At 47.6% G+C, this 25146-nt stretch overlaps 1 protein-coding gene across 2 annotated transcripts in view; it reads left to right on the forward strand.

The window, feature by feature from the left end:
* SUFU (SUFU negative regulator of hedgehog signaling) overlaps nucleotides 1-25146 on the forward strand; it is a 114885-nt gene that overhangs the window by 61253 nt on the left and 28486 nt on the right. The window contains exons 4-8 of one of the 2 annotated variants that reach the window (XM_046026642.1): nucleotides 16554-16696; nucleotides 17590-17675; nucleotides 17943-18015; nucleotides 21428-21584; nucleotides 23411-23522. In XM_046026642.1, the coding sequence (XP_045882598.1) occupies nucleotides 16554-16696; nucleotides 17590-17675; nucleotides 17943-18015; nucleotides 21428-21584; nucleotides 23411-23522 (571 nt within the window). The remainder of the gene's footprint in view (nucleotides 1-16553; nucleotides 16697-17589; nucleotides 17676-17942; nucleotides 18016-21427; nucleotides 21585-23410; nucleotides 23523-25146) is intronic. The other variant, XM_046026644.1, reaches the window with a different exon arrangement.

The raw sequence follows: 25146 nt of genomic DNA on the forward strand, positions 1-25146 counted from the left end.
AACACATTGGGCTCTGTGCTCAGTGGGAAATCTCCATGAGATTCTCTCCTTCTCTCTCTGCCCCCGACCCGGTGCATGCTCTCCCTCTAAAATCAATCAATGAATCAATCAATCAATCTATCTTTTTTTTTTTTTAAGGAAATCAATTGGGACAATAACTTTAATATTTGATGACACTAAGGATCTGCTGCCAAATTTTTTAGGTATAAATGCTTCTAATCATAGTTTTTAAAAAGAATACCATTTAGAGATCTGTACTAAAATACTCCTAGATGAAATGATACGATGTTTGAAATTTGCTACAAAATAATCCTGTGGGAATAGGGTGGGAATTTGGGGTGGGGTTGAATTATATATGGTTTGGAATTGCTCATGAGTTGATAATTATTGAGGCCAAGTGGTGGGTATATGGGAGTTCACTGCATTTTTTCCTCTATTTTGGTTGAAAATTCACCTTGACAGGTTATTTGTTGTTTGTTTCTAAAGCTTAAGTTTCAGACCGGATGTGGGGGAAAAATTCTTTTACTGCGCTTTGGAGACATCTGAAGCTCAAAGCTGTAGGGTAGATTGGCCAAGCCCTAGTAGATTAAGTGAGAAAGAATTCCTCAGAAACCATCTTCCCCAGTACTCAGGTCACCTCTGTACCACATGCTTTCCTTTCTCTGCAGACTGTTTGGTATGGTTGGTGGATGGGAAGAAGGGTTGAGGTTTATTTGGTTTGGTTTGATTGATTCATCCAGTTTTCTCTGCCATCAGACCGAATTTAATGACTCACTCAGCAGTGGCTTCTTCCTGAAAGTGTTAGGGTAAAACCCTGAGCTCTACAATAGACCTGCCCTTGAAGAGTTCCATACTTGGTTACACTTGAACTTGGAGTCTGGATAGGGGTAGACTTTTTTTCCTGTAATAAGGGTAGCACTCAAGATAAGAATTTCTGTTTTCATCTACTTAACTTCTTCCCGGGCTCCAGAAGGTTTCTCTCTTTGTAAATTGGAAACCAAATGCTTTATGTACGTTGGGCCAGGGTAGAACCAGATTCTTCTTTTGAAAGGTGCCAGAGCCACATTCTGTCCTCATGATCTTCCTTCCTGAAGGAAAAACAAAGATGCTTGTTTTGTCTGTACCTCCCAAGCCTGTAAATTCCAAGAATACAATTCTCTCCGTTCCCAAAAGCAAACACCAAATAACAAAGCAAAAAAGTTAATCCTAAAGTAGTGTGTCCCTCCAGATTTCTAGACTTCTGCAAAGGGGGCAAAATGCCTTTCCTCTTTGGAATTTAGGCAAAACAAGGCCTGTGCTGAAGTTCTTTGACTTAGGAAGTGTTCATAGATACAGACGGAGCTCTGCTGCGGAGTGTAAGTGCCTCAGCCCTGTGCACCCCCAACAAATGGAAATAGTGGGAATGTGCAGCCATCTTCCCCCTGCCCAGTCTGGTTGTTGATTGGTCAATAGATGTGTCTACCATTTTGATCCTAGATGTTAGATGCTTTCAGTGCTGTGTTAGTACTGAGCTGCACAGCAGTAAGAAGACTGGAAGTGCTAATAGGAAACAATGTACAACGTGCAGAAATAAGACTAAGAACAAAAACAGCAAGGGAGAGAAAGGGGATTGTTTTTATGTAACTGACCATAACCACTAGGAGAAGAAAAAAAGAAAAAAATAGAGAGACAAGAAAAGTTTCAAGTCTGTGGCAAGAATACCAGCATCATTAATCTGGTTAATATAGGAGAAGGTGGGGTGTTTGTTCAAGAACTTAACTGCTGGGGCACTTGGGTGCCTCATTTGGTTTAAGCAACTGCCTGCAGCTCAGATCACGATCCCAGGGTTCTGGATCGAGCCCCGCATCAGGCTCCTGCTTCTCTCTCTCTCTCTCTGCCACTCTCCTGCTTATGGGCTCCTGCTCTCTCTCTCTCTCTCTCTGTCAAATAAATAAATAAATAAAATATTAAAAAAAAAAAAAAAAGAACTTAAATGCTTAGCTGGTGAAAGTGCCACTGGTAACTTCTTAGAGACAAGCCAAAGTTAGTCCCCTCAATTCCCGGACCGTCCAAGTCTGCCCTGCCGCCCTCAGAGCAGGTGGTTCGGTGGCTGATGTGATGGCCGCAGGGGCAGTTGGAGGAGCTCCCACTGCATGTCAGAGGTAGGAAGGAGGAGTTCTTCTTTCTCATTGTATTTTTTTAAGCATACAAATAATATAGAAATCCATTTTGGAAGTTAATGATTCAGACTCTATGAATAAAGTCAAAGGCCTCCGTGACCACACGACCCAACCTCAGTCCCCTCCCCATACCATTATCTGGTCGGTGTGCTTCCTGGCACCCAAACAGACTCTTTCCATGCATTCACCTTCTTTTGGGGACCTCTGGAAGTGGTTTGGGTTTGTATATTACCCCCCCTTTTTTTTCTGAAGTAAACTCTATCCCCAATGCAGGGCTTGAACTCACGACCCCAAGATCAGGAGTCCCATGCTCTGGCAAATGAGCCAGCCAGACACCCCATATTTTTTACTTCTTGAATGTGAGTGACACTGTACTGTCATTCACAACTGGACTTCTTAATTACCTGTGCATCTTGGAGATCTTTCCATGTCAAAATATAAAGATTTATCTAATTCCTTTTTCATGCTGCCTATGATTTTATAGTATGCGTAAGCCGTATTTTAACCATTCTCTGATGCACATTTAGGTTTCTATTTTTTTCACTATCACAAACAGCACACAGATGTTGGGGGCGTTCATTTTCGTTCCTCCTTGTGAACATGTTTTGCTCTAGGGCAGATTCGTACTATGAGGTGGAATGATTTGGTCACAGAGAAAGTACCGGTTATATTAATAGATTCTGCCAGGTGGCCCTCCATAGTGACTGTGCCGCTTTACGGATGCTTGGCAGCTAAATGGATTTTCATTATAGACCTGCCTAATCTCTTCAGGAAAAAGATGGAAAGAGTAGAAGCATGTGCTTGATTTTAAAGCTTCAAAGCATCTTCTGGCACTGTTTGGGGGTGGGGGTAGGGAGTTGAAATGCTCATAGGGAGTGCAAATTTAAGACCCTCTGTAGTTATTTTAGCTTTAAGAACAAAGGGGCCTGCCTGCAGGTGGTGGACCCCGAGTGCTGGCTCAGGAGAGTGAGAGGGGCAGGGGTGGGGTTTGCCTAGTTTTAAGCCTCAGGGCAAAAGACTTTTCCTTCCCATACTGACAGGTGTCTAAACAGATGGAGCTACTTTAAGGGAAAAGTAAAAGCATCTGCCAGCTTAGGACTCAGGGCTCTCTGGAAATGGAGAGCAAGGACTTGTATGCCCCAGAGGAGAGCACAGCACAGGGTGAGTGGACAGGATTTGACTAGTGACAGCTACACGCTGTGGCAGGTAATCCGTGCTGAGCTCTGTTTGCACTGAGGCATTCACGCTCCTGCAGGAAGAGTGAGTCCCGCCATGGCCCTCTGAATGTGGACACAAGGTGAGTGTCAGGGACCCACACTCTGCCTCTGGGGGAGCCCCACTGCAGGCAGGTCGTGAGCCACTCCTCAAAGCTCTGCCACCCCCAGAGACACAGAGCCACCAGCGGCCCCAGTAGCCCTCCAGCCTCCTCCTTCCCCTGCCGCAACCCCTCCTTCAGGCTGCTGAACTTCTCTGCTTATAAAAGGGATTTTCCTTACACTTCACTATTTGTCTTTATGATAGTGGCTTTGAAGGAGAAGGAGAGCTGGGGAGCCAGAGGTTTGAGAAAATACATAGGGAAACAATTTTGATTCTTTTTCGACTGGCTTTGTAATCCTTGGCTATTCCTTTGATTCTCTGCAAAACCTAGAAGGAATATCCTTTATGGTTCCTCTCAGTTTTGTAAGAACAAACATGTCTCCTCTCTCTTCATTTCATTAAGTGGTTCAGCACGTTCATTTCCCTTTGTCTTGCAGCCACATTTAGCCAAATTAATATCAGACAGAACCAGTTGAGGGAGGTTCTCTAACCAAACATACAAATTAACTTTTCAAGTCGTGAAACTGCACTCAGAACTTTAAAAAGGTGTGTGTTGGGGGGCGGGGTACAATTCATTCTTGCTTCCACCATGTGACTGGCTTGAACAAACTTGACAGCCAGCCACCATCCACACCATCCAGCAATGAAGAACTCTGCCTGCTAGCCCCCAGAGCTCATAAACACACGGCCAGACACTCTATTTCCCTCCCTCCCCACCACCACACTATGTTTGTTCTCTTGTTGTTTTTTCTTTCTTAAAAGAAAATAGCCTTTCTTTGGAGGAGAGTTGAAACCCTGCGATGGGGATATGGTGCAGTCGTGCTCCTTAGACCTGTTTCTCTGCAAGCGTCTGGTCTGCTGTGCACGTGTGTGGAGAAAGGCAGGGGTACCAGATTCTGTCGTTTTGTACCAGTTGAAGCCTCTAAGCTGTAGAATAACCATTCTTTCCTCTCCTTGTGTTGCTCGAGTGTTAGACGGGAATAACCCAGGACGTACCTATTTTTGGCTCCTATGTGATATGTGTGCATCACTACCCTCCATTGCTCTCCAGAATTCCTGCGCTAGGCCTTGCCTCACCACTGCTGCAAGGCTTTGAACTGAACCCTTACTTGGCTTGGAGGTGGGGAGCAGGGGCCAGCAGCAGGGAAGTGCTCACTCACAACTTTGCTTGGACTCTTGGAGGAAAGGAGAGTTGCTGATCTTTCCCCCCAAGAAGAAGGTCTGTGCCACTCAGCCTTTCGTAGGTGCTGTCAGGTGAGAGTAGTGGAGACCTGGAGGAAGCCCTGGGTCTTAGGGTGCTAGGCCAGTATCCTCTGTACAGTGCCTGGGCTCATACTCTCCCCAGAATGAGCATAGCGTCTCATGGGTGTGTTACGGGCTCCAGAAATGTAATCTGTGGCAGTGACATTAGGTCCTACATCCTGTGACCTCCTCAAATTTTGTAGGCTCAAGGTACAAATAGACTAAGCACACACATCCCCACCCCCTCCCCCCAGCTTGGCTTAGAGCAAGGAGAAGGCACCTGGGCTTTAGAAATTAGGATAGGATTACATGAGAGATCCAGCAGGGGCAATGGGCCAACTCAGTGGCCCCAGTTAGGAGCATCTGGGCATAGGCCAACGGAACTGACTTCGAACTTTACCTCCTCCACTGCCCCAGCCAGAGCGGGTTCGTTCAGCAAAACCTCCAGGTTGTCTCCTCTCACTTGGCGGGGGGGGGGGGGGGGGGGGGGGGGGGCAGTAGGGGTCATGAGGCTGCCTGGGCTTGTACAAACTTGGGTTTCAGCCCCCATAAGGATATTTCAGTTTGTGGGCCTTCAGTTGACTTTGAAGGGGCGGTCTTCTAATCTCAAAGGAAGCCTTTGGAGCCAGCTCTGCCAAGCAGACCACAGTGGCTGCAGTAGCTGCTTGGGCCTTCTCAGGAAGGAGGGTGGGGTCAGGCGGTTGCCAGATGCTCTCCATGTGTCTTGCTTTCATGTTGGGACTCTCCCGAGACAGGGGGACAAGCTACTTGACTCTTCCCTATCAGCTGTCTGTGTTGCTGGGGGCATGTCTGGCACATCTGGCATTTTAGGGAAAAACTGCTAAGCCCTCCTAGCAACCAGCTCTGTGTCTTCATATAGAACATTTAAGCATTCATACAGGACGTTGTCAAACCAGCTGTGATCATTGATGTGATCTGTGAGCACCAAGAAGGCAAGAAAACTGGAGAGAGGTTCTTTAGAGACTGTGATGGCTACCCCATTGTTCAAAAGTTTGATCTGGTCGGGGGCACCTGGGTGGCTCTGTGAGTTAAGCATCCAACTCTTGATTTCAGCTCAGGGCTTGATCTCAGGGTTGTGGGATTGAGCCCCCTATGGGGCTCAGACTCAGCATGGAGTCTGCTTAGGATTCTCTCTCCCTCTCCCTCTGCCCCTTCTGCTTCTCCTGCTCACGTGCTTGCTCTCTCTCTCGCTCTCCCTTTCTCCCTCTAAAATAAATAAATCTTTATGAAGATTTATTTATTTTAGATTGTATTTATTTATTTGACACAGAGAGAGAGAACAGCAAGGGGAGCAGCAAAGGGAGAGGGGGAAGCAGGCTTTCCATTGACCAGGGAGCCCTGTGTGGGGCTTGATCCCAGGACCTGAGCTGAAGGCAGATGCTTTACCAACTGAACCACCCAGGCACCCCTAAATAAATCTTAAAAAAATAAAAAGTTTGACCTCAGAGTTGACAGACTCCAGTCTGCCAGCCAGCTTTGGGCCACCTCCCGTTTTCCTGCTCTCTAGAATGCCTCTTGCCAGACCAGCTACTCATTTGACATCTGGCAAATTCAGCCGTGTTTCCTGACCTTGCCCTTCTTCCTCTCCGTGCACTCACTCAAGAGTGTGTTTGACTTCAGAGGTCCAAGCTTCAGCCATGAGAAACCCACTCTTTTGGGCTCTGGAAGACAACATTAACCCTTTCCCTTCCGACCAGCCAGATTAATTCCGGGATAGGGTGTGGAGGGTGGAGCGTTACTTTCTGAACTCTTACGCAGAAACATCATGGGGACTATACTTTCACACAGAATCGTAGACTGACAGTCATTTTCCAGAGTTGGGATGAATTAAGAACTCCGGAAGAATGTATTTGTTCCTCAGTGTTTCAAAGGCAGCGCTAATTAATTTACAAACAATGGCTGTTTTCTTCTGCAACCTATTTCCCTAGATTTTGCTAACTTCTTATATCCGGCACAGTCCAACTTCAAACGACCAAGACTAAGGCTGGGTGTTTAGGAAGTGGGGGTAGGGTGAGAACCAGTCTGAAGGGCCAGTTAGAAGCTGCACTCCCAGGATGCCTTACTGGTTCAGTCGGTGAAGCATGTGAGTTCGAGACCCACACTGGGTGTAGAGATTACTTAAAAATTAAAATCTTTAAAGAAAGAATAAAAATAAAAGTATCTTTTAAAAAAGCATTTCTTTGGGGCACCTGGGTGGCTCAGTGGGTTGAGCCTCTGCCTTCAGCTCCGGTCATGATCTTAGGACCCTGGGATCCGGTCCTGATCTGACTCTCTGCTCAGCAGGGGGCCTGCTTCCCCCTCCCGCTCTGTCTACTTCTCTGCCTACTTGTGATCTCTGTGTGTCAAATAAATATATGTAAAACCTAAAAAAAAAATTTTTATTTATCTAACAGAAAGAGAACGTGCACAAGCAGGGGGAGTGGGAGAGTGAGAAGCCCCATGCGGGGGCTCAGTCCCAGGACCCTGAGATGATGACCCGAGCCAAAGGCAGATGCTTAACTGACTGAACCACCCAGGCACCCTAAAAATAAAACTCTTAAAACAAAACCCTATACTCCCATATAGCTCTCCTCTTGCCACGGAGTTGTTAGTGGGGAAGGAGACCTAGAGTAGTGAAACCTTTCTCTCAGCTAAGCAAGGCGCAGACCTATACCTGGCAGTTTTTTGGGCTCTTTTTGCCAGCTGGAGTGGTATTCCCCTCGGTGGCTTTGACAAATAGGCAGCAGCTGAGGGAGGTTTCTTGGTGGCAGAGCTCAGAGGAAGAGGGAGAGGAATGAAATGTGAGCATCCAGGCCTCACCTGGAATGACCTGCCTTCAGACTTCCGGAGGCCCCTCTGCTCTGTGGTTTGGGTGGAGGGCCCACGGATTTGCATCCTAATGTCGTGGTTAGGACACTTCAGGGAGCCAGAGAGAGGGAGCGCGTCCCTCTAACCACTGGACTGAACAGCTGGGCCTCCGACAGAGGCATTATTAGCATTTGAAAACCCCTCTGAAGGGGCTGAGAACTTCCTGGGGTGGGCGCTGGGGCCTGAGTGCTGAGACCCGCGGTGGCTCCACACAGAATGGGGCCGAGCATCCAGGGCATAAAGACCAGACTGGACTCAAGAATGAGCCCATTGTGGCTTTGTCCCAGGCTTGAAAACTGTGACCAAGGCTCTTTCATTGTTAAGAAAGACTGTTTCTTGGCCACAGCAGAGCTAATAAGTCTAGTTCCCCCACCAGGCAGGGCTGGGGAAGAAAACCATGTCCTAGTCCGGAAAGTTGTTAGCATCATGTGCTCTAAACCTTTCTGTGCGTAGTTGTGCGTTCTCCTCCCCCTTCCCTCCTTTTAATTCACTCCTGGTCCCAGAGCAGTGAATGGATCTGTCTCATTTTTCTGCCTTAGGGTCTCCCCTTCTAGCTGCCTAAATTTAGCCCCTTCCTAAATGAAGTCTGTACAAAGTATTTTTTGGTCATTCTTACTTCATGTAAACAGTTTGGGTTTGTACGACGTTATTTTTAAGCCAAGGTCAGTTCTGGTTAATAAAAGGTCATGGCTCCAAACCCTTTCAGCCTTTTTCCTGTTTCCAGCTTATGTTCCTGTCAGGTTTGGGGTAGATTTCTACAGACCAGACAGCTAGATGTGGGGCAGGGGTTGAGAACTGGACCAACTCTTTCTTAAACCAGGAGCGATGGTGCCACCTACTGGCTTATGCTGTGAGCTACAGGCTCTGTGGCGCGTTCTGGATTTCTGTTGGGGGACTAGGATCTGAGCAGGAAGAGCTGTATTGTATTCCAGTACGGGAGTTACATGCAACAGGGGAAAGCAAACTGAGCAGACACACTATTTTCTGCTCATAGATAAGGAAGCAGGCTTGGAAATTGTGGTTGGGCAAGTTGCCGAGGGTTATAACTAGTACAGGACAGAGGCAAAGTGAACTTCTTTGGCAAGCACCAAGGTTGGCAAGAACCGGTGGCAGGCACGGGGGTTTGCCAGAGCCAGCTGGAGACATTAGGTCATAACTGGACAGGGCATTCAGTGACCTGAATAGTGAGGACTGTCTTCCCTCTTCAGGTTTCTGATACAGTCCTGCTGATTTGTCAGTTTGATAGGACTCTCTGAACCTCTAACAGCTCCTTAACCCTGGTTCATTTGTGTTTTTAACAATGTTAGATAGACAACGGTAGCTGTTAAAAATGAAATTTGTTTTCATCAAATTGCTTTGAAGTTATTGTAGGCAACACTGCTTTTCCTCTTATTTTCCTCATTTAGTAGTAGTATGAAATTTCCTTTTTTGTGTGTTCTTAAATATTTTATTTATTTATTTATTTATTTATTTGAGAGAGAGCATGTGAGTCAGGAGAGGAGCAGAGGGAGAGGGAGAAGCAGACTCTGCACTCGGCATGGAGCCTGACCTGGGGCTCGATTCCACATCCCCTAAGATCGTGACCTGAGCCGAAATCAAGAGTCAGATAGTTAACCAACTGAGCCATCCAGGTGCCACTATGAAATTTCCTTTAAACTAAGTTTGTCTAGGTTTTTTTTTTTTTAAAGCGAGTCAATCTTTTTTTTTTTTTTTAAGATTTTATTTCTTTTTTTGACAGAGACACAGGGAGAAAGGGAACACAAGCAGAGAGAGTGAGAGGGAGAAGCAGGCTTCCTGCCAAGCAGGGAACTCAAGGCAGGGCAAGATCCCAGAACCCTGGGATCGTGACCTGAGCCGAAGGTAGGTGCCTAACGACTGAGCCACCCAGGCACCTCTAATCTTTGTTTATTTTTAAAGATTTTATTTATCTGAGAGAGAGAATGAGAAGGTGGCAGAGGAAGAGGGAGAAACAGACTCCCCACTGAGCAGGGAGCCCGGTGTGGGACTTGATCCCAGGACCCTGAGATCATGACTTGAGCTGAAGGCAGATGTTTAACTGATTGTGTCACCCAGGAGCCCCTAAAAGTGAGTCAATCTTAGGGAGAAAATACAGGTAGGTTATGATACAAATGGTAAACAGACATGTTACAATGACTCAAAAGTTTGGGAAATGTGGCACTGTGCCCACCATTACTGACTTGTCCCATTCCCATGTCTGTGGGCAGTCTCTCTCAATGATCCTTTCCTCATTATTTTCTACTAATGTCGGTCGTTCAGGTCATATAGACCTATAACATGCTGTGATGTGTGGGCATTTTAAGTCCGGTTTCTCCCAGGCCACCCCTTACCCTGAGAAGGTTGTAACCAAGAATCTGGGACCTTGGCCTTGCTTTGCCCACTTTGCCTTTCCCCCAAGATTTCTCCCTGTCACCTACTATATTCTTTCTTTTTAACATCTCTTTGAGTTATAATTCACATACCATGTAATTCACAGTTGTGAAGCCATCACCACAGTGAACCCCAGAGCATTTTCATCACTCTCAAAAGCAATGTCATACAAGTCACTCCCTGTCCCCCCCTAACCATTCTAGCCCTAGGAACCCACTACTCTCTATCTCCATAGATTTGCCTGTTCTGGACATTCCATACAAGTAGAATCACATATGTCCTTTTGTGATTGGCTTCTTTCACTTAGTATGATGTTTTTAAGGTTCATGTTGTACCATGTATCAATACTTTATTTCTGTTGCCAAATAATACTCCATTGTGTGCATATACCACATTTTATTTACTCATTCATTGGCTGATGGACAATGCAATTTTTCTGCCTTTGGGCTATTGTGAATAACACGGCTATTGTTAGCATTCATGTACATCTGTTTGTGTGGACATGTGTTCATTTCTCTTGGGTAATTACATAGGATTGGAATTGCTAGGTCATATGGCAACTCCATTTTAATCATTTGAGGACTCGCCAGACTGTTTGCCAAAGTAGCTCCACTATTTTACGTTCCCACCAACAGTGCATGAGGTTTCCAGTTTCTATCCTTACCAACATTTGTTATTGCCATTGCAGTTGTAGCCACCCTAGTGAGTGTGAAATGATGGTATCTCTGTGGTTCTGATATGCATTTCCCTGACAGCTAATCATGCTGAGCATCTTTTCATGTGCTTAGTGGCTATTTTTGTATCTTTTTTGGAGAAAGGTCTGCTCATATCCTTCACCCATTTTTAAAGTTGGATTATTTATCTTTTTATTATTGAGCTGTAAGTCTCTATATATTCTGGATACCTATCAGATGTATGACTTGTAAATATTTTCTTGCATTCTGTAGGTTGCCTTTTCAATTTCTTTTCTTAAAAATTGTGGTTAAGGGCGCCTGGGTGGCTCAGTGGGTTAAAGCCTCTGCCTTCGGCTCAGGTCATGATCTCAGGGTCCTGGGATTGAGCCCCACATCGGGCTCTCTGCTCGGCGGGGAGCCTGCTTCCTCCTCTCTCTCTCTGCCTGCCTCTCTGCCTATTTGTGATCTCTCTGTCAAACAAACAAATAAATTCTTGAAAAAAAATTGTGGTTAAATATACATAACACAAAACTTGCCATTTTAACCATTTTTTAAAGATTTTATTTATTTATTTGACACAGAGATAGAGAAATAGTGAGAGAGAGAGCGCAAGCAGGGGGAGGAGCTGCAGAGGGAGAGGAAGAGCAGGCTCCCCACTGAGCAAGGAGCCCAATGCGGCACTTGATCTTAGGACCCCGGGAGCACAACCCCAGACAAACGCAGACACTTAACCTACTGAGCCACAATGTGTCCCATTTTAACCATTTTTAAGTGTACAGTTAGGTGGCATTAAGTACATTTACATTGTTGTATACCTTCGCCACCATCCATCTCTAGAACTTTATCTTCCCCAACTGAAACTCTATACCAATTAAGTGCTGACCGGAGCTAATTTTTTTCTTTAGGTTTGTATTTATTGGGATGCCTGGGTGAGTCAATCATTAAGTGTCTGCCTTTGGCTCAGGTCAGGGAGCCTGATGTGGGGCTCAGTCCCAGGCCCCTGAGATCATGACCTGAGCCAAAGGTAGATGCTTAATCGACTGAGCCACCCAGGTACCCCAAGTGCTAACTTTCCATCTCCCCCCTCCCCTAGCCCCCAGTAACCATCCATCTACTTTCTGTCTCTGCAAATTTGACTACTCTGGTACCCCATATAAGTGGAGTCATTCTTTAGGGAATTAGCTTACTTGGCATAATGTTTTCAAGGTTCATCCATCTTGTAGCATGTATTAGAATGTCCTTTAAAAAAAAAAAAAGATTTTTATTTATTTGACAGAGAAAGACACCAGCGAGAGAGGGAACACAAGCAGGGGGTGTGAGAGAGGGAGAAGCAGGCTTCCCCCCAAGCAGGGAGCCCAATTCAGGGCTCAATCCTAGGACCCTGGGATCATGACCTGAGCCGAAAGCAGACGCTTAATGACTGAGCCACCTAGGCACCCATAGCGTATCCTTTTTTAAGGATGAAAAATAAATACCATGTTTTGTTAATCCATTCATCCATTGATGGGGCCTTGGCTTGCTTCCTTTCTCTGGCCTTTGTGAATAATTCTGCTGTGAACATGGGTGTACATGTACATGTTTGAGTCTCTGTAATTCTTTTGGGTATATACCCAGGTGACAAGTCTATGTTTAGCCTCTGGAGGCTCCATAACCCTGTTTTCCGCAGTGACTATACCATCCCACACTCCCAGGAGCAGTGCACCCAAGTTGAAAGTTTTCCCACAGCCTCACCAGTGCTTGTCATTTTCGGGGGGGGGTTTTGTTTTGTTTTATTTTACAGAACCCATCCTAATGGTTGTGATATGGTATCTCATTGTGGCTTGGATTTGCATTTCTTTTTCCTTTCTCAGTGGCACTGTTTGCAGCACAAAAGGTTTTCATTAATGAAGTCCCGTTTTTGGACCAGTCTTTGTTGCTGGTGCTTTTGGTGTCTGTCTAAGAAACCATTGCCTAATTAAGGTCAGAATGTTTATTCGTATGTTTCTTCTAAGAGTTTTACAGTTTGGGCTGTTACAGTTAGGCCTATGATCTATTTTAGGTTAATTTTTATTTATGGTCTAAGGAAGAGAGCCAACTTGATTCTTTCATATGTGGATTTCCAGTTGTTCCAGTACCACTTGCTGAAAAGACTGTATTTCCTATATTGAATTATCTTGGCAGTGTTGTTGAAAATTAATTGGCTCTAAGTGTGAAGGTTTATGTCCGGACTCTAAATTCTGTTACATTGATCAAATGCCTATCCTTAGGCTAGTACTACACTGTCTTTTTTTTTTTTTTTTTAAAGACTTTAATTTTAAGCAATCTCTACACCAAACGTGGAGCTTGAACTCACAACCCTGAGATCAAGAGTTGTGTGCTCCACTGACTGAGCCAGCAGGCGCCCCAGTACCCCACTGTTTGGATAACTGTAGCTTTGTAGCAAGTTTGGAAATCAGGAAAATTAAGTCTTCCAACTTTGTCTTTTTCAAGCTTGTTTCGAGCTCTTCTGGGTCCCCAGCATTTTCATATGAATTTTAGGGTCATCATTTAAATTTCTGCAAAAAAGACATTTGGCTTTTTTTTTTTTAAGATTTTATTTATTTATTTGACAGAGAGATCACAAGAGTAGGCAGAGAGGCAGGGGGAAGCAGGCTCCCCATCGAGCAAGGAGTCCAATGCAGGACTCGTTCCCAGAACCCTGGGATCACAACCTGAGTGGAAGGCAGCAGCTCAACCTACTGAGACACCCAGGCATCCCAACATTTGGCATTTTGATAGGGATTGCATTGAATCTATAGATCAACTTGGGGAATGTTAATGTCAACAATATTAAGTCTTTCTGTCCATGAATATTGTATATTTTTTTATTTATATAAGTCTTCTCTAATTCCTTTCAACAGTGTTTTATAGTTTTCAGAGTACAAGTTTTACATTTTTGGGGTCAAATTTATGCCTGAGCACTGTTTTCTTTTTTACACTATTGTAAATGAAAATTTTCTTAATTTTATTTTCAGATTGTTCATAGCAAGTGCACAGAAATGCAAGTGATTTTTCTACATTGCTGTTGTACCCTGCAACCTTGCTGAACTTGTTTATCCTGGTAGTTTTTCAGTGGATTCCTTAAGGTTTTCTTTGTACAAGATCATGTCATCAGCAAATGTAGTTTTATTTCCTGTCCAGTTTACCTGGATTTTGTTTATTTTTTCTTGCATAACTGCCCATAACTTGCACAACTGTATTAGGGTTAGAACCCCTAATACAGGGGCGCCTGGGTGGCTCAGTGGGTTGGGCTTCTGCCTTCGGCTCAGGTCATGGTCTCAGGGTCCTGGGATCGAGCCCCGCATCGGGCTCTCTGCTCAGCGGGGAGCCTGCTTCCCCCTCTCTCTCTCTGCCTGCCTCTCTGCCTACTTGTGATCTCTGTCTGTCAAATAAATAAATAAAATCTTAAAAAAAAAAAAAGAACCCCTAATACAATGTTAAATAGAAGTGATAAGAACAGGCATCTGTTATGTTCCTGATCTTAGAGGAAAATAATTCAGTCTTAACTATCAAGTGTGCTCTTAGCTGTAGGATTTTTGTAGATGCCCTTTTATAGATTGAGGAAGTTCATATCTCTTCCTAGTTTGAGTGTTTTTATCATAAAAAAGAGTATTAGATTTTGCAAATACTTTCCTATGTCTATTGAGATGATCATGTGGGGGTTTTTTTATCTTCATTCTATTGATATATTACATTGGTTTTCTTAGGTTACATCAACCTTGTATTTCTTAAATCCCACTTGGTCATTATGTATAACCTCTTTTTATATGTTGTTGTGTTCAGTTTGCTACTGTTTACTCAGGATTTTTGTGTCTATGAATAAGGGATAATGGTCTCTGGCTTTCTTGTAATGCCTTTGTTTGGCTTTGGTATCAGGGTAATATTGGTTTTATAGAAAGAATCAACAAGTGTTTCATCTTTTTTTTTTTTTTGAAAAATTTGTGATGAATTGGTATTAATTCTTTAAATGTTTGATAGAATTTACCAGTGAAGCCATCGGGCTTCATGGTAAATGAAGCTTATTATGGGGTAAGCTTATTATGGGGTAAGCTTTTGAACTACTAATTCAGTCATTTTACTTGTTGCTTTGTTTCTAACTTGTAGATCATGCAAGCTACTTGTAAACACATATTTCTGTAAAAGGAGAAGGAATCTGGGAAGAGTGGGCATAGCAGGAATTGGGAAATTTGAAGGTTTCTAATTGGCTCTGGCTAGAGCTGTGCCTTCTCTCCCTTTATCTCCCATGTCTCCTAGAGGAAGTAGTCTTCCTTCACCCTCATGAATGAATGCTTTTGAAGTTAGGACCAAAAAGATGGAAAAAGTAGTTGGTCTACCCACACCTGACCCGGAAGGAGTTAGTATTCAGACCAAGACAAGGGAGAGCACAAGCTCTCTCAGGGCTGGTGTGTGTGGATGCGTGTATGTTTGCATGTGCGTGTGTGTGTGTTTCATGTTCTGCCTTGCCTTAAATATTGATCAAAAGTGAAGAGTCCCCAGGTGTTGAGAATCCCAGATCATAAGTGATAGACCACAGTGAACCACCATACAGCTGTTTAAAGAATGAGGTAGCAGGTGCTTGGGAGGTGCAGTCAGTTGAGCGTCCAGCTCTTGGTTTTGGCTCAGGTCATGATCTCAGGGTCCTGGGACCGAATCCTGCATCTGGCCCCATGCTCAGTGGGGAGCCTGCTTCTCCCTCTGCCACCCCCCACCCCACCCCAAACCAAACGCGTTCCTGCTTGCCAATTCTGCCAGCCTCCGATAGAAAAGGACAGGCTGCTACTGTGGCTGCTCACTCGGCCTGGCACGTCCAAAGACTTAATATTTGGGGTTGGGGAGCCAGCTTGTGTACCGCGCCACAGCTTGTGTATGCCCTCTTTATCTCTCTGACAAATAAAATCTTAAAAAAAAAAATAAAAAATATAGAGACACCTGGGTGGCTCAGTGGGTTAAAGCCTCTGCCTTCCGCCCAGGTTATGATCCCAGGGTCCTGGGATCAAGCCCTGCATTGGGCTTTCTGCTCAGCAGGGAGCCTGCTTCCTCCTCTCTCTCTGCCTGTCTCTCTGCCTACTTGTGATCTCTGTCTGTCAAATAAATAAATAAAAATCTTAAAAAAAATTAAAAATGTGCAAAGCAGTGTGCTGCCATTTTGTTAGGAAAACAAGGAGGAGGGACCCTGTAGACGCACACAGGCTGGTAAATGCAGAGTACCTTTGGAAGGGTACCTAACAGGAGAGTCAGGGGTAGGGGGACTTCATACCCCGTGGGTGTTTTCTTCCTTGTGACTGTGCTGTCCTCAGCAGTGTTTTTGAAGTGCTGAGCCTCTGTGAAGCACGGTGGTGAGGCTCTGAGTTGGCTGTGTTTGCATGTTTCCCTTGGTCAGCCCAGGCACTGTGTCTGTGATTTCATGGAAACGCCTGCCCCTCCAGACTGTCCATCTGGGCAGAGGTGTGGGGGGCACTGTCCAGACCTCCATGTACTTGAAGCCTCCAGTGTTCCTCAGGAATCCCTCCATCTGTCTACCTGTGGGAAACCAGTGGCCAAGCTCAAGAGCCCTCCACAGGTGATTCCTTTCAGAAACACTTCCACCAGCACAGGAAAGGACTGGGACCAGGGCTGTGCTTTCCCAGGTGAAGTGCTTTCACTGACCCCCAGCCTCCCTGAGGATTTCTGGCCGCGTGGCCCCACATGGAAGCACCTTGTTCTTTCCTGGCAGACCTGATCATGGCTCTCCAACCCAAACACCCAATCCAAACCAAACACGTTTGGTTTGGGGGAAATAGCCACAATCTTTCCTCCTGTATGAGCAAATGCTTTCTCTGGAAGATGGGGGATCTTCCCAGCCTGGGCTTTGGAAGCAAGGTCTCCAACTCTCATGTCTGTCCCACAGAGAACACCTTTTGCAGCGGGGACCACGTGTCTTGGCACAGCCCTTTGGATAACAGCGAGTCGAGGATTCAGCACATGCTGCTGACTGAGGACCCACAGATGCAACCTGTGCAGACACCCTTTGGGGTAGTTACGTTCCTCCAGGTGAGGCTGGGGTTGGACAGGGGCTCGAGCCTTCTCTGGGGGAAAAGCCTTTGTAGTACAGGAGGGCTTGGGTAGGGAGTATGAAGGCAACAGATTTCCTTGTCTTCTTGCATTTTCTCTTCCCTCTGCTGGCTCATTCCCTCTGTTGGTCTTGTTTAGCCTGCTGCAATGGAGGAAGGAGGACAGGGAAAGGGCCACGGTTGGGGGGGGGGGTGTGGGAGGCCGTAGTTGAGTGGCTAAGGCTAACAAGGCAGGTATTTTGGTGAGCTGGTGAAGACCCAGACAGCCACAGGCACGGGACCACCCAGGAGGAAGACAGCTTTGGGCCCGCCTTGCCCTCGCCCAGGGGGAGAGTGCGCGGCCACCCTCACTGCAGCTGGATTTGTGATCACGCCGGGTCTGTGTGAAGGTTCGCTTGTTTCCCTTGAGGTTTACACAAAGGCCCCGCCTCTGAGGAGGAAAGAGCTTTTCTGCAAACCTCTGGGGCCCTTTGGTTGTGTTTCAGAGCTTGAAGGGCCTCAGAATCTCCTGTGTTTACATTCCCTGTGATCCTAACCTAGGCTGGAACATCTCCGTAAACCTCCCCTGGCTCCAGAGATGGGGGCTGAGGACCCATTCTGACGTTCACCTCTGCAGTACGGGGCTAGTTGTTGTGTCACCCAGACACCTGACCCACTGTAGCAGGACAAGGGTCAGCCCTCAGTGCCCTGTCTGTGGACTCTTCCACCTCCTAAGGAAACCATCCCATTTTGGACAGACAAACCCCTGACCCTAGATCCTGCCTGTGGTCCTCCGACTTGAGTTGACCCTAAAAGAGCCTAGGTAGTGGTCCTCCTCAATGGGTGGAAGGAATGGCCGTTAACACGCAATGGCATCTTGTCCCTGGGTCTCAGATTGTTGGCGTCTGCACCGAGGAGCTCCACGCAGCCCAGCAGTGGAACGGGCAGGGCATCTTGGAGCTGCTGCGGACGGTGCCCGTGTGAGTACATGCCCGCCCTGTGAGGTGGGGCCTAGCTTCCTGGGCCTGGGGGTGGGAGTTCCTCCTTAGCCCCACACGTGGGCTTCCCTTTACATTGTTTTTCAGGCACTGGTTTTTCACATCAGGGACTCCTGATGATTCACTCCCTGACAGCCCCTGACTTCGAACTGCTCCCCTGTGTTCTGGGCCTGCACAGGGAAGTCTGAAGGCCCAGCCCATCAGGCCCAGACCCTCAGTTACCATCCTGTCCCCTTTCCTTATCCACAGCGCTGGCGGCCCCTGGCTGATAACTGACATGCGGAGGGGAGAGACCATATTTGAGATCGATCCACACCTGCAAGTATGTCTTGAGTGAGGAAAACCTTTCTAGCACACTATGCCTAGGCCTCTTTGAAATAATACTGGCTTTCATGCTGGGAGAATGGAGGAGCTTTATTTGTGAATGAGTAGAACTCTGGCATGATTTGGAACTTATCTCCTGAATTCTGCAGAGCACGTAGGGAGCAGAGAGCTCAGACCAGGAAAGCTTGCCTCAGACACATGGTTTTTGGGACTTAAAAGGGGTGGGATTAAATTGACTTTGATATTACAAAGAGATGGAAATGTATAATACTGAGATTGTTTGGGATGATACTACAGTCATAGCTTTGTTGGAATCATAAAAAAATGAGGATCCGTGCTTACTCTGACACTTTAAAATATAAGAGCAGTTCTCGAGATACTGGAACTACATCAAAGACACAAACTGGAAATTGTTTGTACCAAAAAAAAAAAAAACAACTAAAAAAAGGTTGGGGGAAAAAGGATGAATTTTACTGTATGCGAGTCATCAATAAACCCGACTTTAAAAAAAAGTAAGATCACCAGCTTTTCACTATAGAACATCGATATGGCTTGTCCAGTATTCATCCTCCCATTTCCCCCTTCTTCAGAAAACATAGACCTTCCTTCAGGGAGCCACCTCCCTACTGCCAGCACCCTGTAACACCCAGGATGGGTGTTAATACACCAGGATGTAACACCGATGACCCCATGCCCCAGCTGCAGTGGGTTGTGATTGGCCAAGTGATCACACACCCCTTTTAGATACAGCTTCAGCTTGGGCCATCAGAACTCCTGGCTCCCCTCCTGGGCAGGATGGCATTCCTAGATATATAAAGGAAGTCTTTATACAGACAGGCCTGCAGTCGCCCACTCACTGTGGCCCAGCTGTGCAGGGACATCTTTGATTTCTTAGAAGAAACACACTGCGTGCAAGTTAATTTTGAAAACCACTAGAGCATATCTTCCTTCCTAATGGACCACTCATGAAAGAGGGCAGAAGACGGCTAAGAATGTTCCTGGGATGTATGCACTTCCTTCTACTTTCCCCGACCAGTTGTAGGCCATTGCCATCTCTGAACTTTTCATGTCTCTCGAAATCCGGCAGGCTGGGGGCAGCCACCAAGAGCTCCATGTCCTCCAGGAGGGACGCGAGGTGGCAAGGGAAAGGTAGCAGGCAGACATACAGCCAGCAGTCCCTGGGGGTTCTTTACTATAGACCTGTGAGTTTTGGGGCAGACGCCCTACTCATTCACACATGATGCTCCTCTATTTTCCTAGTGCCTTTAACACTGAAGTTTTCAAATTGCTGCCAGGATCCTCTGTTACCTCTACGTTAAAGTTGGTTTCCCTATAGCTTCTGCTTATGCAAAAACCAGGAACCATGAAGGCTACGTTTCCCCATGTCCGTGTTCTGCAGCTACACTGGGATCCAGCATGGGGCACCGTGGGCTGTTGGTTAGCCCTGGTCATAAGTGCCAAGCACTAAGAAAGAACTTGGTCATTTGAACTGGTAGGGTAAGCAGCCCATCCTTTGCATGCCAAGAACAGTTCTCCATCCTAGTCTTTGGGCTCTGGTAGGACCAGCCAGCAGGATCCAGAACACCCAGTGATCTTTAAAAGCAAGTGGGGGGGGGGGGCTGGCTCAGTAGGTGGGGCATTCGACTCTTGATCTCAGGGATCATAAGTTCACGTGCCATGTTGGGCCTAGAGTTTACTTAAAAATAAAAACATTAAAATTTTAAAAAAAGTAAGCAAGGGGACATTGGTGAGAAAGCCCAGTTGTTTTTTTGTTTTGTTTTGTTTTTTTCCTGGTGGCCCTGTGCACCAAGTGGGGACTCTTCAGTGCTCATCTGTAGCTCTCTGGAGCCTGCTTGCAGGCGGTTCATTGTAGAGCTGTCTTCTATTCCTTTGCTCTGAGCTCCACTGCTAGCCAGCTATGTGCTTTAAAAAGTCCCTTAACATCTCTGGGGCCTGACTCTTTTTTACTTATAAAATAAATGGGCTCAACTAGTTGAGTCAAGAAGCATCCTCAGCTCTTTGCTTAGGTGAGGGGCCTCAGGGCAGCCAGTGGAAAGGGTAAAGCTCAGACTCTACCCTGAGCAGAGCAGGGCCCGCCCACTCCTGCCTGGAGCACAGAGCTGCTCCTGTCCAGTCAGCCTCTCCCTGTCTCTGCTCAGGAGTCCCAGCTTTGGGGCACTTGGCTGGCTCAGTCAGTAGAGCATGGACTCTTGATCTTGGAGTTTTAAGTTAGAGCCCCACATTGGGTGTAGAGATTATTTAAAAATAAAATTAAAAAAAAAAAAAAAAAAAAAAAGGATCCCATTTTTGCCCAGGCTGATTATAGCTCTGGAAAGGAGGAAAGTATGACTCTTGGAAAGGAGGCATCAGGGCAGGGCCATCTGCTGACTGGTCTCAAGAAATAAGGACCTTCCCTCTTGTTCCCACAGATAGACTTCGTGGCCTAGCCGCAGGCCCGTGTGGTGCCTGTGGAGGCCCCGGCGGGAGGGTCAGGCGGAGAGGGAGCTGCAGATTCTCACTGAGGTGCTTTCACTCACGAGCTTTATTTGGCCCACATGGCTGTTTATAAGCAGCGTTGCTAGAGCCTTCCAGATGACCTTTAATCCAACGCCCAGCATCATAGAACTGTGTTTTACCAGAAATCCCAGGGATGTTTGGGTACAGCTCTTCCTTGAGGCCATTTGGAGAGTGTTGGGACTCCACAGTGCCAAGGCCTACACAAAGGCAGGGCCTCTGATGGGGTCTGCAGATGGCCACTGCCCTCCAGGCCCCCATCTCAGTCTAAGAAATGGAAAAGAAACTCCATCCAGAGTCCTTTGCCAAACAAATGAGTGATGCAGCTAGGGGAAGTCCTGCCCTTCTGCTGCAATCTGGCGGTGCTTTTCTGGGTGACCACACCCTCTGCTGTTAGAAGAGGGAACTGCAGGTGTGAGGTCTGAGGAGTTGGGCCCAGTCCTGGCCTCTGCTGCCTGTGGCTGGCTTCCACCCTGTCCTCTGTGGCAGTAACTGGGGGGTTCTTCCTGAATGACAGGGGGTAGAGGAAGGACTGTGCCTTTCTTCAGGGCCGTAGTGCCACATCAGCTCCACAGGCCAGCATGGGGTGGCCAAAGTTAGGGCCCTGAAACAGGTATGCAGGTGGTTTTACTGGAAGGTCCAGGTAGAAGATGAGCTTTCCTTGGGATTTTCATGCTTCCTGGCTTCCCCTGATCCCTGGCTCCCCCGGAGGAGTCAGTGGCTGGCAGAGACCATCATGGGTTAGCAACCAGAGCAGAACAGGATCAGACATCCTGCTCTTCCAGCACCTGTTCCACGCTCAGCACCTACAAGAATTCGGTGAATACCGGAAAGGTGGTGGTGACCTTGGGCCACCGGTTCGCTGAGGGAACTCTGGCTCTTTGGTTCTTTCCAAGCAGGAGAGAGTTGACAAAGGCATCGAGACGGATGGCTCCAACCTGAGCGGTGTCAGCGCCAAGTGTGCCTGGGATGACCTGAGCCGGCCCCCTGAGGACGACGAGGACAGCCGGAGCATCTGTATCGGCACGCAGCCACGGCGGCTCTCTGGCAAGGGTAGCTGCGACCACCCAGCCCTCCCTTCCCCTGTCCCCAGGCCCGGTTTTCAGGCTCTCTGCGATGGGGCTATAGCATCGGCAGCCCATTCAGTAGTTCCTTTCCTGGCAGGACTGAAACAGCGGGAGAGATCTTCCAGCGGCGTGGCACGAAGGGAGCTCTATTGGCCCATTTCTCTTGTGTTTTCTGTGTGTATTTCAGATGCACCGCCAGCAGTGAGCATTGTATTTTAGATTTGTCCCCTTGTAATCTGAGGTCATGGAGGTGAGTGGAAGCCATAGAACAGTTACAGGAAAAGGCCATAGTCCACCCAAGTCTGAAAGAACAAGCATCGGCCACCCACAGAATTGAAACAGGGCCCAGCTCTGGCCTGAAAGCCATGCCAGACCCGAGAATCACTGGTCTCAGGCCCTCCCAGGCCTTAGCTGAGAGAGGCCTGAGTGTGGGGCCAGCACACAAACTTCCCTGCCTCCCTGTCCTACAGATACATTGTGAGGGGCCATGTGCAGGGCACCCTATACCCACTGCCTTCTGCACAGGGCCTTGTGGAAGAAGAATGTGGCTCTCCTGCCGGAAGCTCACCAAGGTGGTCTTGGTTGTAGAAACAGCTATGATTCTTAGCAAAGGGCATCCCTACCCAACTCCAAAAGGAATGCAGCCATTTACCTATATGTGTGTTGACAGCTTGTTTTTCTTTCTTTGTCTAGTTCCTCCCACCTGCCTACAGTCCTGAACAAAATGCCTGCACATGTGATAGCACTTATGGGAGCTATACTCTTTGCCTAAAGGACAACTAAAGCTCCTAGTGCAAATATCAACCCCCTTTTGCCTTCCTGCTTGTTCTGATAGTGTGCTAATAAGCCCATGGGAGGTTCTGAGAGAAAGCATACAGTCATTAAAATCATTCAGTTGCTTTTGACGAGGAAGATAATTTAAGGAAAGACTCATAGTCTTACCCAAACTTTTGGCCATTATTGGCTAATTTTTTCAAAAATTAAAGAAGTAACCCGTATCACTATAACAAGTTAGTTAGAAAAGTTAGTATTATCGCCTCTGTAGTCCACTCTAAGCCCATCCTTTGAGCAGCCAGCATTAATCTGCTTTTTTGGATGTTTTTGCTGTTTGTATAGGTAAATCTTGGACCAAAAATCTCTATAATAGACCAGAACAGTGACCTTCACCCCAAAGTTCAACAAAGCACCTTGCAAAAGTCCCACCTAAAGATTCCTCTCTCACCCTCTTGGCCCTTGGCTGACCCATGGACAAGCAGGGTTCCCTGGGACCAAAATGGGAGGATGACCTCAGCATCCCACTGGCCCACCCAAGGAGAAGGGTGGCAGGGTATCATCCGACCACCCGGAGTCCAAAAAATACATAAGAGTTCATTCATGGCAGAGCACTTACAGCCTTAGTGGCATCCATCGCAGTGGGCAGAATCCCCAGATGGGCTTGGGCGGTGGCAAAGACCTTGTTAGTCACTGTCTGGAGCTATGTTAAGGGTCATTCTGGGGCCTGTGTAACAGGAAGGGGAAGGACAGTGAAGAGCCCTATCTTGGAAGGTGCCCTTCTGAAGTCCAGAGGCCACCCCCTTGTCTTCTGCAAGAGTGGCGCTCTTCAAACCAGAAATACCTTGAGAGCACGGTTACCTCATCTGGCCTGTGTCCTCATGCTGCTCTCACTCAGCTCTCAAGGCTGACGTCTATAGTGGGTTCGCGGGTTTCCTAGGACCTTTTCCTAGCATGACTGCAGAGCCCGGTTCCAAGCACAGAGTTGAGAGATGTTAGGAGCCCAAAGGGCCATCGGGCAACTTAGTGGTGTTGTTGCAGACACGGAGCAGATCCGGGAGACCCTGAGGAGAGGACTTGAGATCAACAGCAAACCCGTCCTTCCGCCAATCAACCCTCAGCGGCAGAATGGCTTCACCCACGACCGGGCCCCGTAAGTTCCTGGTCCACAGAGGGGATTCTTAGAGCTTCCTGAGAGCAGCATTCCTGGGCTGGTACAGCGGGCCAGTTTTGTCCTGAAGATTCTGTTCCTGGAGCTCGCATGAAAGAGAACAATGCCAGTAGCCCTTGCTGGATGGACCCAGGGTCTCTGGGGCACACAGACCTGTGGGTCATAGGAAAGGGCCTCAGAGGGGATCCAGCGGCCCAGGAATATAAACATTAGTAAATATTTACACGGGCTGTGTGAGCAGACAGGAGGCCAAGTTGGGGCAAAATCCCAGCCTTGAGGGAGCCCATTGTGCTGAGCACGACTCCCCTCCTTATCTTGGCCTCGGCCAGAGTTGCCCTTCCTTCCTTCCTGGAGCCTGGTCTCCGGCTGATAGCTGCGGCCCCAGGGGCCTCCCTGTCTGGCCAGCCCCATAGTGGATGCCTGCTGCTGAGGCCCTTTTTCCTGCCTTCCTTCCATGGGGCCCAGAGAAGGGAAGGGAAGTCCTTTGCAGGCCTCTGCTGCCCGTCTAGGGGCCCCTGTAGCCCTTTGGGAGAAACTGTGGCTACCTCCAGCGGTCAGGGCCTCTTCCTGCTGACCTCTCTTCCTCTGATAGGGGATGAATGGTAGGCAGGGCTGGAGCTGGGCAACCCCTTCTGCCCTTTGAATCAGGGAAGCTGTAGGGAATAGCTGCTGGCAGGGGGTGCCTGGGAGCTGGCAGCCCAGAGCAGAAACCTTGCCTGCCAGGGAGGAAGTTGCTGTGCCCTGGGCTCAAGAGGAAGCACAACACTCCTGCAAGAGCAGGGTGATGTGTCCTTCTTCTGAGAAGTCTTTATTACACGCCTGCTGTGTGGCAAGCTCCGGGCCCAGGGGGCCATCCAGGATACAGGCTCTTCCTTTGGAGGTGCAGGAACTGACATTGGTGTGAGTGGAGCTGTAGATGCATTTCGTTGGAAATAGCCACGTCTTTGAATTCTAGCTTCAGCTGCTCCTCCACAACCCCCAGAAGTGGTCGTGATCTAACAGTCTGCAGAAAAGACAAGTCAGGATGATCTGGAATAGTTAGGGAGGGCTTCTTGGAGGAGGAAGAACATGAGATGGAGATGGACCTTAAAGTTGCCCTAGAATTTTCAAGCAGGAGAAGGAGCTGATAGGGCTGGAACAAGGGAGGCCTGGCTAGCTAAAGTCAAGGCTACAACCTGGGAGCAGACTGTGGGGAGGGAGAGTTACTCTGGATGCCCAAGATGGCTCCCCTAGAGTCTGCCGTCCAGAAGTCATGCAAGTCGAGCTTCTTGGCAAGAGTCCGGAGAAGCCTCCACTGCCCTGTCTGAGCGCTTCCAACTCCAGCCAGTGGGTTTCTCCAGCCATCTGCTTTGAAGTAGCTGGCGTGAGGCACCATGATCTTCCTCTGGCAGCAGCAGATGGCCAGGCTGAGGTGTGGAGCATCTGGAAGCTCTCCACCTGGGACTCTGGACCCTGTCCTGGGGCCAGGCTCCTTCCCATGCCCTGAGCTTGGCTTCACCCTCTAGGCCCCGCTGCCACTGGTGGGAGGCTGGGAGATACTTGAAGGCTTAAAGGCTCCAGTCCATCGCCTATGACTTATAGGCGCCTATGACTATGACTGAGACTT

This window comes from Meles meles, chromosome 13, assembly GCF_922984935.1.
Source record: "Meles meles chromosome 13, mMelMel3.1 paternal haplotype, whole genome shotgun sequence".
NCBI classification, from domain to species: domain Eukaryota; kingdom Metazoa; phylum Chordata; class Mammalia; order Carnivora; family Mustelidae; genus Meles; species Meles meles.